The sequence below is a fragment of the Heliangelus exortis genome, chromosome 5 (assembly GCF_036169615.1).
Source record: "Heliangelus exortis chromosome 5, bHelExo1.hap1, whole genome shotgun sequence".
Taxonomy (NCBI): Eukaryota; Metazoa; Chordata; class Aves; order Apodiformes; family Trochilidae; genus Heliangelus; species Heliangelus exortis.
Genome location: NC_092426.1, coordinates 32,881,386 through 32,897,162, shown reverse-complemented (window position 1 = coordinate 32,897,162; position 15,777 = coordinate 32,881,386). Strand labels below are relative to the sequence as shown.

Below are 15,777 nucleotides of genomic sequence, written 5' to 3'. Positions count from 1 at the left end.
GCGCCCTCAACGCCGCCCGTCCGCAGAACAGCCCCGCGGCGGCGGCAGCGCTGGCATCCCACCGCGGCCTGCTCCCCGTGGGCTCAGACCGGCACAGGCGTTGCCATAGGGGCTGTCAGCGGCGCCATTCGGCGGTCGTCGGGGCCGAGGCACATCAGGAAATCATCAGGCGTTACCCGGGGCTGCCACGAGGGTGGTAGAGGGCCTCGTGGCGCACTGCCTGCTGGGAGTTGTAGTCTCCCCGGGGAAAGGGGCTGGGCAGGACCGAGGCCCGGCCGCCGCGGGCGGAGCGGGGCGGGGCCTCGGCGGGCGGGGCCTCGGCGGGCGGGGCGGTAGCGGGCGGGGCGGTAGCGGGCGGGGCGGTAGCGGGCGGGGCGGTAGCGGGCGGGGCGGTAGCGGGCGGGGCGGCTGCGGCTGATCGCCGGGCGCGGGCAGTGCTCATGGAGCGGCCGTCGGCGATGCTTAGCTGCTGGGGAGTCGCGCTGGGGGCCGCGGTCTCCGTCCCCGTTCTCCTTCTCGTGGCAGCGCCCTACATCAGGTGTGTCTTACCGAGCGCGGCCCCCGCATTTCTCGCGTGTACAAGAAGCGGCGGGTGCGGGCGGGCGGAGGCAGCGGCAGCGGGCACCGCGTCTCACGGCGGTCAGAGCCTGCCCGGTGTGTGTCTCTGTGTGTGTCTGACGGGAGCGCGGATGAGGCGCATTCCTTGTCTCCCGCCGGCGCTGGCGTTATTCGCGCTTCCCCAGCTCCGGCGTCTCAGTCCCGCTAAGGCGCTGGCGGCAGGAGTTGGGGCGCTTCTGGGGCTCGGCCCCGGCTCGGTGCCCTCCCGCTGGCTCCGGCCGCCCGGGGCTCACCGCGGGGTCCGTCCCGGCAGAAGCGGCCGCCGTGCCGGGGGTGCCCAGGGGGGGCGGGGCCCGCCGGCTCGTGCCGGAGCCGATTGGCCGAGGCCCTCGCGGTGAGGGCGGCAGCCAATGGGAGCCGTGGCCCCACCTGACGTGAGGGCGGGGCGGGGGCGGGGCCTCCCCTGGCGGGCCGGGGGCTGCGGGCTCCGCTCCGCGTCCGTGGAGCGGGAGGGAGGGGCTCCCGCCGGCCCCGTCACGGCACGATCGCGATCGGCCGCTTCAGGTTGCGACGCCCCGAGGCTCCGCGCGGCGGTGATCCCGGGCGTTGGGGCCATGCCTGGAGCTGCGGGTGCCCCCTCGGGAGGGAGGCTGCCCCCCGGCCTCCCCCGTGACTGCCGCCGCCCTCTCTCGCAGGAGGTTTGTCGCGGGAGGACGGTGCAAGTCGGCAGCTAAGCTGGAGGGGAAGGTGGTGATCATCACAGGAGCCAACACGGGCATCGGGAAGGAGACGGCCAGAGACCTGGCACGAAGAGGCAAGTCGCCGGCCCTAGGCAGAGGGATGTGCGTGTGCCCTGCGTCAGGGTCCCTTTCCTGGCTGTAAGGGAGGAGTATTTAATGCGCACGTTTAAGTCGCCTGGATTCCAAAGTTATTTCAGACAAGCCCAGGTGCTGCTCCTCCCGAGGCTGTAAACACTGAGGTGCAAGTCCCCAGTTGCTCAATCTGGCTTTATTGCTTGAACTCCAAAATAAAGAAAAATGTGCCTTGTGACAGGAAAATGGTCTGCACACACGCTGTTGTGAGAGGACCGGGGAAGTTCCTGGTGCCGCTGGGTTCTGCTTGTATGAAGCTGGGAAATGCCACAGGACTACTGCTGTGTGCTTCACTTGTTGGTGTGCCAGGCTGATTTTGGTTTAAATGCTTTTTGGGTAGCAGGTAAAGAGGTTAAACTACCCATTCACAATCTGTTTAGAAATTACTTTGGCTGGAATCCAAGTGTCTTAATGTGCTCCTGGCTCGACGTTCCCATTATGGGGACAGATGTTACCCTATCATATCATCAGTGGGTGCTACATACTCCAGACCTGGGAGAACCTGGATGTGGCACCAGTGCATTTTCCTGGTCTAAAAAACAGGATCAGAACTAACAACATTGTAGGAAAGGCTTTGTCCCTCCCAGCTGCTCCCCTGGATGATGCCAGTTCCCTAAAGAGACAGCACGTTGTTTGTAAGCACTCTGTGTAGTCGGCCTGCTTGTCATAGCCTTGATCATCCAGGGTGCTCCAGTGATCTATCTCAGCTTCTGTTCCTGCTTTGCCCCCTCCCCTGGCAGGTGCGAGGGTGATTGTTGCTTGCAGAGACACAGCCAAGGCAGAAGCAGCAGCCAGTGAAATCAGAGCTGAGACAGGGAACCAGCAAATCATTGTGAGAAAACTGGACCTGGCTGATACGAAGTCCATCCGGGAGTTTGCTGAGAAATTTCTAGCAGGTACACTCTCTAGATTCTTCTTTTCAGGGAGAGTATTTTACCACAGACTGCTGCCTGCTCTTGTAGCCAATGTGAAATCCCTCCCCTGCATACCTGGGTGCCATGCTGGGCACAGGGGCTCACAGGAGAGGCTTGTCAGAGGCCATGAGCCTGTTCATGGTGGGAGACTTATTTTATTGGGGTGGTGTGGCTGCAACTCAGAGATGTCATGGTGGGTTGGTTTTTTTTTTGTTAATTTGTGCCACCTTCTTGTCTCTCTTCAGTCTCTGTTTCCCTGTTTCTTGCATGTTGTCTCTTGCAGAGGAGAAGGAACTCCATATTCTCATCAATAATGCTGGTGTAATGCTGTGCCCTTACTCCAAGACAGCTGATGGCTTTGAGATGCACCTGGGAGTCAATCATCTTGGTAAGGCCAGTGGAGTCATGTTTGCATTCAAATATCTGTGGCAAAATGCCAGAGGAAAACTCTGCTTGCAGATTTTTTCTTCCTTATCCTTCCTCCTTGGGAAAGGATAGAAGGCCAGAGTTAGAATTCTGGAGATGCAGTGCAATGTATTTGCTAACCATGGACCCAGTTTTAAGTGTCTACCTGGGACATGGGCAATGTATGGCAGTTGGCAGTATGGCAGTTCCTGCTTTTTGAAGCTGAGGAGCAGAACTCAATCACCCCCAGAAAAGCTCAGCTATTGTGTCAGGGGGTTCTTCTTCCCCTGGCCCTTAGATGTTCTATCTTACTGCTGCCCTCAATTCAAGTCTGTATGTTGTACATACTTTGAAATTCCAGTATGGGAGACCTTTCAGAGAAGGATGATGTTTCTGCTCACCTCTAGGTCATTTTCTCTTGACCTTCCTGCTGCTGGAGAGGCTGAAGCAGTCGGCCCCAGCCCGCATAGTGAACGTGTCCTCGCTGGCTCATCACGGCGGCCGAATCCGCTTCCATGACCTGCATGGGGAGAAGAGCTACAACCGTGGCCTCGCCTACTGCCACAGCAAACTGGCCAACGTGCTCTTCACCCGGGAGCTGGCGAGGAGGCTGCAAGGCAAGTCCCAGAGGAGAGTGGACTGGTTTTCCCCGGGGCTTTTGAGCACCATGGATGAGGAGAGTAGAGTGAAGAAAGGTGTGGAAAGTGGTTAGAGGCAAGGATCACTGATGGCTCTTGGCAGAAAGAAAATACCTCCTGTCTGTGGAGTCAGGAGACTTAAAACACTGATTGTCTTTACATCAGCAGGGCAGGGGAGTTTAGTAGCCTGGTACAGTTGAATGTGTTTCATTTTTCTTTAGTGCTTGTCAAAAACTAGATGCATCCATGAAGACGGCTGTGGATGGAAGCTGAAAAAAAGAGGAGCTGAACTACAGTTGCAGTCTCCAACAGAAAAGTTCCTGCATACACAACTGCCTTAAATGTTGATGGCCTTTAAAACAGAAGCATAGGACTGGACAGTACCTCTTATGTCACAACATGTGTCACAGCCATATCATTCTGTGCTTTTCATAAGCTTAAAGTAGTATTTATTTTACTACAACAGAAGCAGTGTCTTCTTCTGGAAATTAGTTATTAGTTAACTCAAAAGAAGCTGTTATTCTGAAAAGCCTGATGGAAACTGCTGCTGGTTTAGCACCCCAGGCCCTTTAGCACATTGCTTTGCAGAAGTCATGTAGTGGCTGCAGTGTGTGGGAGGAAGTGGGGGATGCTCCAGCAAGCAGTGAATACAAAGGACTTCACTTACTTTTCCTGTATCCATGCCTAAACTTCTCCTGTAAGTTGTAGAATATTAGCAGGTAGAATTAAGGAGTGTATTACCTTTTTTTTAAAGACAATTTGATTCATGCAGATTCGTACTGGGCTACTTTCTTTTCCATAGGCACTAAAGTCACAGCAAATGCTCTCCACCCTGGTTCTGTCCATTCTGAGCTGGTCCGGCACTCGTTTGTAATGACGTGGCTGTGGAAGATATTCTCATTCTTCTTGAAGACACCTTGGGAAGGAGCTCAGACCAGTATTTACTGTGCAGTAGCAGAGGAGTTAGAATCTGTGACAGGACAGTACTTCAGGTGGGTGTGAGCTGGTGGAGCTGATACACTGTGGAAGGCAAACCTGTTGGCTGGGGAAAACGAGACTTAGTGTCGTTCTTCATTAAGAAGGGACTGGGTAAGAGGCTGGCTGATAGGATTGAGGATTACAGATACTGGACCTTCCAGGTCTTCTGAGTGGATATCGTGTTAGAAGAAATCCCTGACCTGGGCAACACTTCACATAATAGCAGACCCTGCAGTGCCAGGAATATCACTGCACTCAAAGTGCAGGAGTGGCTGTCACATGCTCAGAGCTCTAATCCTGATATGCCGGAGGCTTGGGCAAAGCACTTTTCAGTAGAGCTCTTTAGTTAATGAGGTCACTTGAGTCAATCCTGGGAAGATTACTTTTGGTTCTCTTTGTAGTTTTATCCAACTGAAGCAGTAGGGGCCTGTGCTCCCAGGGAGCCGGGGGGGCTGATGGTGCTGCAGAGATAGGAAGTAAAATTTGTGACAGACCCCCAGCTGGGAGGGGCTCCTGCAGGGATGCTTGGCACTCTGTCCTGCAAACTGTCTTTGTAGCTCCTGCTGCTGTTTCTTGACTTCTTTGACTTACTCCAGGACCCTACACAATCATGCTTTTCCCTTCACCAGAACTACAGCCCAGAGCAGTTCCACATCATCATCATTTCATGATAACTGCCATTTGAACAGATCCATGCAGATGTGTCTGTCAGGGAAATGGATGAGAAAATGCCTTTCTCCCCCCCCCTTTTTTTTTTTTTTTTTCACATGAGTACTGCTGGAACCTTTGCATCCTGTGATACGTGACCAGATTAGTCTCTGTAATGACTTTGTCTGATCTTCACTTGGGAGTTTGTACAATCTTAATCAGACTTTAATATATAAATAGATGTTTTAATCTTCGCTGGATTACTGCCTGTCCCAGGATGTAAATGGAACATTTACATGCTGGAGTACAGAAAACTTTGGTGTATTTTAAACTCAGAAAAGAAAGGAGATTTGGATTTGGTGGGAAATTAATAGCTCCAACAGTAATTCACAATTGACACCGAACTAACCAAAAATCCTTTCCCCTTTCCAGGCAATAGAATACAAAGCACTGGTATAGACATTAAGAATTTTCATGTGATAGCAGGACAGGTGGAGTCCTCCAGTCATTTCAGGAACATCAGAGACTGTGGACTTGGAGCTCTGAAAGCAGTAGGCTGGGTAGAAAACTAATAAGATACAATCTCATCTATTCTCTTAAATTCTCATGTTACTGCAGTCTCTGGGATTACAGCTGGGAGCACGTGATCTCTATTCCAGAGTGCTGACTGATTGCAAGAGCTGAGAAGAAAGGAGCCACAGTTCAGAGGATAATGAGAAAAGGGACAACCATACATGGTTATGACAGTGTTATTATTCTGGGACAGCTTTGCCTTTCTTGACATGGCAATATACTGAGGTGAATAGAATGGGATAAGTATTTTAGAATCAAGGGCTGTTTGAGTGGCTTTTCTCTACTGTTTGCTAGAAAAGGTGATCCTGACGAAGCCTGGTTAACATTTGTAGCCCTTTTTAGTGCTATTAAAGAGAATGTACACTGAAGAGTATACAGTAGAACATATAAAGGTTTGTTTAAGAGTGCAGACAACAGACAGAGCCAGCCTTGCTTGCCATTTCTCGGTGCCATTGGGAGGGAATCTTACATAGCCAAGTGGAAAGTAAGCTTTCTGAAGGTGGCTTGGCACCTCCCACCCTTCTTCAATTGGTCTTAAAGTGAAGCTGAGAGAAAGCAACTCCCTTAGCACAGACATTTCAGTGTGCTAATGCAGACTGACCTCAAAAATAAAAACTGTTCCTCTTGCAGTGATTGCCAGCCTGCTTACGTATCTCCACGGGGTCGGGATGATGAGACTGCAAAGAAGCTTTGGAATGTGAGCTGTGAGCTCCTGGGCATCCAGTGGGACTGAGCAGCACAGACCCTGAGTGTGTACCTGGCTGAGCCTGGTGATGCTTCTCCTGGGAAGAGCATTGCTGAGAGACCTCAAGACTACCATGCTGATACTTCAGCTGCCCTAATGGTGGCTCTATGGACACAGCCTAATGTGAATGTCCAGAATATGATACTTAAGGATTGACATTTGTAAGCAACTGGTCCCCTTTCCTAGCTGGAGAATTAGAGCACCAATGCAGGGAGCAGCCTTTGCTTGGTATCTCACACAGCAGCCAGAAGCTATTGTTCTTTGGTTTTAGAATAGAAATTGAGGTTGCAGTCTTAGGTTTAGGTTATGAAGTAACATTTACCTATAAATAAAGCTTTTTCCTAAAAGTAAGAGGTTGCTCTAAACTTATGATCCATGAGGTTATTTTCTGTTCCCACTATTTGACCGTGCAGAGTGAAAGTACTTTAGAATATTAGATTTTCTGGCAATTACATGCAACACAAATGCTCTCAAATACCCAGAAACAGGTGCTGGCCTTTTCTGCACCAAGCATTATGTAAAGTTTTAAAGTGGGCTCAATTATTTTTCCCTGTATTCTCTGTCAGAAGCTGAACATTTTAAGTACCTTAGCCCCAAATACCCGTGATTGCAGTGAGTTAACTGAGGGGTGGTGTGTCTTTTGAAAACCCCTTTTTCAGTGCAAATTAAAAAGTGCAGGAGTGTCACAAGTGTGTGCAGGCAAGCTGCCTTTTTAAAAAATAACTACTCTCCTGTGAAGCACTGAGCAAAGATGGTGTAAAAGTCGTCACAGTAAACACCCCTATCCTGGCTGCACTGTACTTCAAAACCTAGAAAAGAGGGCAGAATGAGTAAAGAACATCTCAACGATGTTAAAATCCATTTCCTTCAGCTGAGACTTCAGCTTTAAATAACAGCAAACTACCTAGAACTAAATAGCTGGAGCAGAGGTAGGTACTATGTTGATTTTATGGTGAAGTTAGTTTTAGCTACAGGACAAGAAAGTAAGACTTGCACAGAATTCCTGAGGTCTGTCTGTAACTGGCCTGGGCATCCAGCACCAGAGAGCCTGCACTTGCCTGCAGCAGCTGGGTCAATGCATATAGTGTTGGGACTGCTGCCTGGGAACTCCAGAGCTACTTTGGTGCAAGTTGCTGGAGTGTGATCTGTCATTAGAGATTATTTCTGAAAGAGACAGGGAGTTAAATGGGTGCCACAGCTCATGGGATTATCTTTTGCTTCTGAAAAATAATCTGAAAGTTTCTGGACTTGCATATGAGCATGACACTGTGACAAATTGCCAGTTTTGGGAAACAAATGCTAATTTTATGATTATCTCTTGCTGCCTGGATGCTATCTATGCAGATCAGTCCTGTGCTACCTCTGAGCAATACTAAATAAACCATTTTCAATCAGTTTACTTGGTGTTACTGTTACCTGCAGCTGCCTTACAAATGAAGAGAACATAGTTTGGCAAACATTTTAAAGTCCTTTCATGTTTCTTCTTGTCACTATTTTTGTTTTCCTCTTTATGCTTCATGTTGAATGTGAAGCTAAATCCACAACTCCAGTGAAGCAGGAGAATGCCACCAAGCACTGCAGGCTTAGCTTGCTTTCTCTGTGTGCCAGTCTCTGATCTTGGAAGTGGCTCTGAGGAGCAACAGAAACCATTTTTTAAAAAGCAGGAAGTGTCTCGGCTGAAATATTTTGCCCTTGCAGGTCAATGCTCTTGAAGAAGTCTGATTGTAGAATTTAATGTAAGGCATACAGCTACACATCTCCATAGGCACACATCCACCCTATTTTGACCTTGGACAAGTCATTTATACCCCCTCCTTGGTTGATCTGTAAAATGAGGGAACTAAAGCTCATTTAGCTGTCTCAAAGGGAGGCTTGTAAGGGAGAGTTAGATTAACTTGCAAAGCTCTCTAAAGGGGATTACTGGTCTGTGAGAGTCACTGTATGAGGCTGAGCTAGCTACTGGGAGGTATTCCAAAGATGTGATATTCCAATTGATCTGAATGTCAGGGTCACTGTAGAAAAGAGAGATTTTGCATGACAGAACAATTTTCCCCTTCTAATTACTCTGTTATGCAGAGTAATTATCCAAAAGCAAAATACAGGCCTAAAAAGAGATCCCCAGTTATGCCAAGATAAAAAGCAAAGAGGAGATACTTCAACAGTCATAATACTTTATTATCTCTTTTTTTCTTTATCATTGTAAACAAACCTTGGTCATTATATAGGTAAGATCTTTTTAATTGGCAGTGCTCAATCCCTTTTTGATGCTCAAAATTAAAAGCCCCTTGATAATTACACTATTTGTGACACAAGGCAGTTAGTCAGGATCAAAATTTCAGTTCTGCTGGTAAGAGAAAGATCCCTACAATTCCAGGTTAAGAACATCAGATTACAACAAATGCTATATAAAGTGCATCAGGTACAGTGCAAAGAGGTCAGGAAGAAAGGCAGGTACAGAACTGACTGACTGTGTGGCAAACTCCACTCTCTGTGCTAGTCCAGCTATAGGAGCTTGAGCAGGAAAATAGGTATCACAGGAATGCAGGTCTGGATAGCCACACACAGCATAACCTCTGCCCCCTAAGAATTACAGATTTTGTTAATGACAGAGGACATGGATAGTGTCACATTTTAGGATTAGCCCACCAGCTGTAATCTGATGGAAAGCTAGGTCAGTCTGGCTGAGAAAACAAAAGCATCTTTCATTAGTACTGCTCACTAATGAGATAATGCAAATCTGCAGTCAGGAGATTCTGAAAGCTGAATGTGGTCATTTCTGACCGCTTTGCTCTGAGACATTTCCAGCCCTGCTCTAATGGGCACAGCACCTCCAAGAGAGGTGTTTGTGTCAGTGGGGCACTGCCCATGAAACACTAAAGGAGATGGATTAAATCCTTTCCAACACCGTGGGAGTCTGTTCTGTTACTACAGTGAGGTTGGGGTTGGTGCCAAGCACTTATTTGACAGTCTCAATAAAAAATATGTACTCAACTATTTAGTTTTTACACTTCAGAAAACCTGTTGTTTCATTTGAAGTAAACAACTTTGTAACAAAAAAGTGAACTGGTTTTCCTACCTCTTGTTCTGAAATTAATGTAAATGGCAAATGCAAACTCTTATGGAGAGCCATGTTTTGTTCTGTTTCTTTTTGAAGCTCCTACTACTGTCTACCATTCTTCTGCCCATTTCTCATGTCCCAATCATAGCTGAAGAGAAGCAGCTGCTTTTTTTCACCACTCTTGAACACAGCCATTAGCAAAGATTCCTGTATTTTCACAAAACCGAGTTAACCTGACACTTCCAGAGAAAAGCCTATGTAGTCTATACTATAGACTCTGTACAGTTAATAAAAATATAGTGTGGTTTTCTAGTGTACCTGACATGGTATTCTGATAAAAAGCCAAATAAATCCCTGTCTGACAGGGACACAGACCACCTGATGAATTTTACCACACCTTGTTCTATCCATATTTTCTGCTATATCTGATGAAAAACTCCAGAAGTTTACTGGCAACTACTCAGTGATAAAGCTGCATCACAACAATTGGATATTACCATAGCAAAGAAAGAGGTATGTGAGTTTTCAACTACTTTAGAGGATTATTTTCCCTTTGTACTCCACTTACAGGATAGGCCCTGTATAACTTTTAACATCCATCTAGTAAGGGCTCAAGTGCTGTATGTATGGCACACAACAGACAGAGTGACTGTAAGTGGAAACCTGTGATGAAGAATCAGTTTAGTTTCAAACCAACTAAAGAAATTGGGCACCTTGTACTAGTGGGGCAGGGGGAAGAAGGGAGGGAGAGAAGATGGTAGCAATGGTTTGTAGAGAGGCTTTACAAAAATCTCTGCATTTCAGCCTTCATGAAAGATCTCTCCAATCTTGAAAATGTTTACAGGAAACCCATAACCACAAGAAGTTCTCTGGGCTACAGAGTTGGTGAATTTTTTCTGTTCTCTCTATGCTCGCTATACAGGTTTTGTTAACGAGAAACAAAAACCATACAATGAAGTTCAGTGCTTTAAAAAAAACCCAAACAAAACAAACAAACCTCAACCAAAAAAAAAAACAAAAAACCAAAAACCTCCCAAGCCAGAAACAGAAGCGATCTCTTCCATAAACCTAAATTCTTGCTTGTTCAGTTTGAAACTGTCCCCACCCCCCCAGTCAAAAAGATAGCCAAAAAACACCCTGAGGTAGTGACTACTTGTCAAAATACAGGACTGGCACTTGTAATTTAGTTCCCTTCATTTCACCAGAGACACATTAGCAGCATCCATTTGCCACCAACACGAGCCAAGAGGCTTCCCTTTTACTAAGAGATAGTGGAACCACACACCTTCCGAGTGGTCTTGAAGTCTTCCCTCTTCTGCATGATGGTGGATGGCAATTACTTATTACTTTCTAGTGCCCTGGGGAAGTCGATTTCTCATCTTGGGCTGGTGCACTGAGAGCCACTGGGCACAGATGGCCTTCACAATGTCATCTCCACTGCCCTCAGCCAGCTGCCGCACGTGCTGGACCAGCTGCACTGCTCTGCTCTTCTCCTGCCTCACAGAGACCAGGTAGGCAGAACGTAACTTGTTGCACATCACATAGGCCTGGATCTGAAGCAGAAGAGGCAGTCAGAACTTGGTTAGAAACCTGCAAGCTGAAGCAAGGATTCATTGCAAATGCCTGGGGGAGAAGTGTGTTGTACAAAGCAGCAGCAGCAGCGTATTATGGCACACAGCAGATCCCAGTGTAGAAGATGGACAGACAGCTGGATTTTATTATCTCATGTGGAAACTCCTTTACTGTATCCCCATAAAATCAGCATCAGGAATCCTATCTTGTGCATTAATCTGCCATATCCTCAGAACAGAGTCTAAACCAGTTTCTTCCATTGCTAGTTCTGGAATTGCTCACATCTTTCAGTGATGACTCTCACATAGGGGCAGAATAAAAAGCCCATTTTTCAATCTACATACAACAGTGAGTTTGCCAGTTGGAGCAGGATGGAGGACAGTCACAAATCTTAATGTATTATCCTCTGCTGTGCCACTGGGATCTACGACAATCAACAAACACTGAGCCTATAGACGAGCCTCTTCATCTATAAACATGCACCTATACTTCACATATCTATGTGTGATTCTCCATTCCCTTGGCTAGCTGGTAACAAAGCTACAAAGAAACCAAGTACTTTAGGTCTCAATTCCTCAAAAGAAAAAAAAAAATAAGTATCTCAAAATTGGAGTTAACTCTTGATCACAGCAGAAATAGTATAACCCTAAAACAATAAGCTGAAATGGTAATCTTGGAGGTGTGTTGATCCCCATTAACTGCCTGCCACTCCCAGAAAGTTACATGTCCCTGTGTGAAAAGTTGGATAATGAACCCAATAAACTCACCAGTGCACTTCTCTGAAATACTTTTCTTCCCACTGTAACAAACACCCAGCCCTCACACTTGAGGACTGTCAAGGAGCTAACAGGGATAACATCAGTCAGTACCCTCATGTCACATCTCCACAGTCACAAACACCACAGCCTTGAGGAATTCACTGTCATTTCTACAGTCTAGGAAGTGGCCTTCAAAACTATGGCTTAAGTGAGGATGAGAGAGCGAATGGTGAAAGAGAGCACACATCCTGCAGACCAAGACTGGGCCGTTTACTGTACTTTTACTTACCTTGTTCTCATCACTGTCCATATCCTGAATCAGATTATCAAGATCCTGTATACAGAGAAGAAAAAAAGGTGTAACTGTAGTTTGCAAACCTTTACCCTACCAAGAAGCAAACACTACTGCCTAGAGGAAGTGCTGCAGAGATCACAGCTGGATGGTTACACAGTCCCAACTGTGAGTGCTACAGATGTGAAAAATGCACAGTCCAGTTCTTCCCTTTACCACAGCCTCTCCTGCCTCCTGTGTCTGTGGGGTACCCCTAGAGAATGCTACGAGCCTGGGAGACTCCCATGGACATGGCTCATGTTGCTTGAAATGAATTTGTAGGTTCTTCTCACCCCAGCAGGAGTCACCCCTGTAGCCCACCCTGACCCAAGGGGTGGACTGCATCTCCTAGCCTGACTGGTAGAACTTCACATCTCCTTCCTTCATTGGGATGGAAAAGACACTAGGGTAGGCAAAAGAAATCTTCAAAGTGTTTCCTGGAGGCAGGAAGTTTCCACCTCAACACATCCACTGTGTAGCCAGGGAACCCTCATTAAATTGAACACCTCCCATCCCAGTCTGGAGCATTTGGCAGGATCCTGTGAAGCAAAGGTTCCTTCCCATCATGGCTACTCATTTGGGAAGTGTAGGATGGGACCATGCTACAGCTGCTTACTGTTTCCTCTCAAAGTAACTTGCACAAGGCAAACCACACACTCCACCTTTAAGCAATGCATGTAGTACAGAGCCAGAAGATAGGAAGGACTCACTAAGAGAGCAGCACCAGCACCACAGGATGGTTTCCCTGTAGTCTGTATTTTATATGCCCACTTTACTTCAAATAGGACACAATGCAGGACAGAATTACCTCAGAAGGAATATTCTTGAACTCATTTAGACAGTTTAGGATGATGTTATCCCCATCATTTTTTGCTGCAACTCCAGACTCATTGACACACTTGAGGAGCTGCCGGATCTCACTGTATTTCTGCTGCTTCACCAGCTGCTTGGCCACTTTGCTGTACACTTCTGTAGCCTCCAGCTGGAAGTCCTAGAGGTAGGTGGAATACCAGAGCAACATGTTCAGTGTTCTCTGCAGGGAGTATATACAACTGAAACAATCTCTTGTCAGGACAAAATATCACACCATGCTCCTAAACAGTCAAAACTGTTTTGGGGGCTTCTGATTCTTCCAGACACCACTGCTCAGGGCTGGCTTAAAGGTTTTCTACAATCAGACAAGCACAATTCAATTTTGCTCAAGAACAAGAGCATTGTTACCACCTCCTTTTCAGGGTGGTAAAACATCAGTTTTATTTCCTCTGGCAAAAGTTCTTTCCAAGGTCCCTCCCCACTTCCCCATCATTTTGCAAACTCCCACTATATTCCTCCAGACACCCCACCAGCAGCAACCTTATGTATCCCAAGAAACGGGAGGCAACTGACCATCATACACCTCCCATATGAAGGAACATATTTTAAAAGTTGTGGACTGATCCTGGCAAGAATAAGGCAAGAAAATTAAAAAAAAGGAAGGGAATAGAACTCAAGCCAAGCAGTCAATTTTTTCTGGGAGGTAGTGACTGCTGTTACAGTAGGAAGTGCTATTTTTCAAAAGCTCTGCATCTCACTACCAACAGGCATTCTGCCTTGCACATCCTGACCTGAAAGAAGCAGCAAGGCCTGCCATATCCACAAACACTCTTTCAGGGTGCCACCTCTGTCCAGACGTGGCCCTGCTACAACTTCTGTCCTCCACAGGAGGCAACTGCAAACTATGCTGTTTGAAACAACATCATTCAGCAGCTTCTAATATATAGATGAGAAACACACAGAAATGTTTGGAGGTTCATGAACTATGCTGACTGATAAGAGCCACAGCTTCTATCCAGACAGGAGGAAGGAGAGGTCCTCAGAGGGAGTTTCCTGTTAATCAGCTTTGCTCTCCCATCCAGAGATAGTCCTGGCCTTATCTGTTCACTGTGGCTTTGCATGGCTACCACAAACTGCAGAGAGACACCAAGTTAGAGCTCTCTACTACCATCTGTGATTGTGGTGTGCCAGAGTTAAGTCACTGCCTGAGGAGCATAGCAAAGGAAAAGTTGTACTTAATTCCTCTGTAGGAATTACTATGAAATTGTTCTACTGAAGCAGCATCCTAACTTTCTTACCAAGTTTCCTCCAAATACCTGGACATTTAAGACTTGAAACTAGTGACTTTTCTCAGAAGAGGTTTTTCTTTTTGAGGATAATTTGAAAAAAGAGCCTTGCTTTAACATTTGTTGCTTGCAGGAGCTACTTTTGCAATGTTAGTCCTTGTTATATATAAAGTTTTTTCATACCTGAAGGACTCTAAATGCAATCCCAAACCCTTCTTCAATGTTTTTCCCTTCCAGTATGACCTGAAAACAGAGGCATAAACAAGTTTTGGCAAACACATTTCTTTTTAATTGCATACAGTTAAGTAACAATGCATTTCCACATTTTTCCCAGAGGCCAAAAGACAATGCATTACTTCAACACAAAACAGCTCCACCCTAACAAGTAAATTCAGAAAAAAAAATGAACGCCACAAGGGGACACTGGGCAGGCTACACATGGAGCTGAGCTGAAGTTAAGAAGGGTTAGAATAATAGTGATGTTTGCCTTGCTTAAAAACATGACAGTATCTAGCCAAAAGGCACATTAACTATTTGTATTTGGGATCCTCTGCCTCTGAAAGTTGGAACTTTGAGGAGAGAAAGGCCAAATTCTACTTAGAGGAAAACCATGAGTTTTTAATAAATGGTAGGCTACATACATGCACGAGTAACCTGCCCATGAAAAAAAAGCCTTCTCCAGCCATCAAATGTTTCAACATGTATATTAAGTTATTATTGCTGACAAAAATAGAACTGTGTTTGAAATAGCCTAAGTACCTTGCAAGCAACATCCATTTTCATGTTATTGTTTCCAAATAGTGTAGGCAAGGAGGAACCTGTCATTTGAGAGGTTCCTGAACTTTCACACCGATGCAGAAACTTTGTTACTTCCATCTGCAGATCTACTGTATTGATGTGTCTAGAGAGAAGAAAAATTCTGATTTTATTTTGAAATAGAGAAAGCATCCATTATTATTTGTGTGAGCTTACTAATTTCTTCAACACATTTCAAAATCATACTTATTTCTGAATAATAATTGTTTAGTTACTTTGACTTTATCTTGTCTGTAGCCAAGTCTGCAGCAATGTGGCATTTTCAGATCTGTGCAGTTAATGTGCATCACAAGCTGATGGTGAACACTTGTTCACATTATTTTAGAGGGAGAGGGAAAGAGGGAGAGGGAAAGAGGGAGAGGGAAAGAGGGAGAGGGAAAGAGGGAGAGGGAAAGAGGGAGAGGGAAAGAGGGAGAGGGAAAGAGGGAGAGGGAAAGAGGGAGAGGGAAAGAGGGAGAGGGAAAGAGGGAGAGGGAAAGAGGGAGAGGGAAAGAGGGAGAGGGAAAGAGGGAGAGGGAAAGAGGGAGAGGGAAAGAGGGAGAGGGAAAGAGGGAGAGGGAAAGAGGGAGAGGGAAAGAGGGAGAGGGAAAGAGGGAGAAAAGGCCACCTAAGGAAACCAAGATATAAGAGTGCAAATTAAAGATAAATTTATACTTCAGCTTTTGAATACAGAGATTCAGTTATGTCTGGTACCTATAACTTGTGCATGTTGTGATTTAACCCTGGTAGGCAACTAAGCACCACAAAGCTGATTGCCCTGTGGAGAGTAAAAGAAGAGTAAAAGCAAGTAAACTTGTGGATTGATAAATAGC

General features: G+C 46.3%; 2 protein-coding genes across 11 annotated transcripts in view; one reads left to right on the top strand and one right to left on the bottom strand.

Annotated features, from left to right (window-relative positions):
* Window positions 1-386: 386 nt before the first annotated feature.
* On the top strand, window positions 387-7,730 carry LOC139796428 (retinol dehydrogenase 12-like). The gene is made up of 7 exons (XM_071744423.1): window positions 387-538; window positions 1,254-1,372; window positions 2,171-2,326; window positions 2,628-2,732; window positions 3,157-3,366; window positions 4,190-4,379; window positions 6,217-7,730. The coding sequence occupies exons 1-7, from the start codon at window positions 441-443 to the stop codon at window positions 6,317-6,319; spliced, it is 981 nt and encodes a 326-aa protein (XP_071600524.1). The 5' UTR covers window positions 387-440; the 3' UTR covers window positions 6,320-7,730.
* A 755-nt stretch (window positions 7,731-8,485) lies between these two features.
* Window positions 8,486-15,777, bottom strand: part of ZFYVE26 (zinc finger FYVE-type containing 26) — a 50,516-nt gene continuing 43,224 nt past the window's right edge. For all 10 annotated transcript variants that reach the window (XM_071744411.1, XM_071744415.1, XM_071744413.1 and 7 more), the window contains 5 exons: window positions 14,909-15,050; window positions 14,333-14,392; window positions 12,859-13,041; window positions 12,009-12,053; window positions 8,486-10,942 (listed from right to left, as the gene is read on the bottom strand). In XM_071744411.1, coding sequence (XP_071600512.1) covers window positions 10,733-10,942; window positions 12,009-12,053; window positions 12,859-13,041; window positions 14,333-14,392; window positions 14,909-15,050 — 640 coding nt within the window. In that variant the 3' untranslated portion in view covers window positions 8,486-10,732. The remainder of the gene's footprint in view (window positions 10,943-12,008; window positions 12,054-12,858; window positions 13,042-14,332; window positions 14,393-14,908; window positions 15,051-15,777) is intronic.

Excerpts from the sequence above, each read along its gene's own strand:
- LOC139796428 (XM_071744423.1), top strand. The coding sequence starts at position 441 with ATGGAGCGGCCGTCGGCGATGCTTAGCTGCTGGGGAGTCGCGCTGGGG. Across the intron at positions 2,327-2,627 it reads TGCTGAGAAATTTCTAGCAG|AGGAGAAGGAACTCCATATT; the intron begins GTACACTCTCTA and ends TGTCTCTTGCAG. Across the intron at positions 3,367-4,189 it reads GCTGGCGAGGAGGCTGCAAG|GCACTAAAGTCACAGCAAAT; the intron begins GCAAGTCCCAGA and ends TCTTTTCCATAG.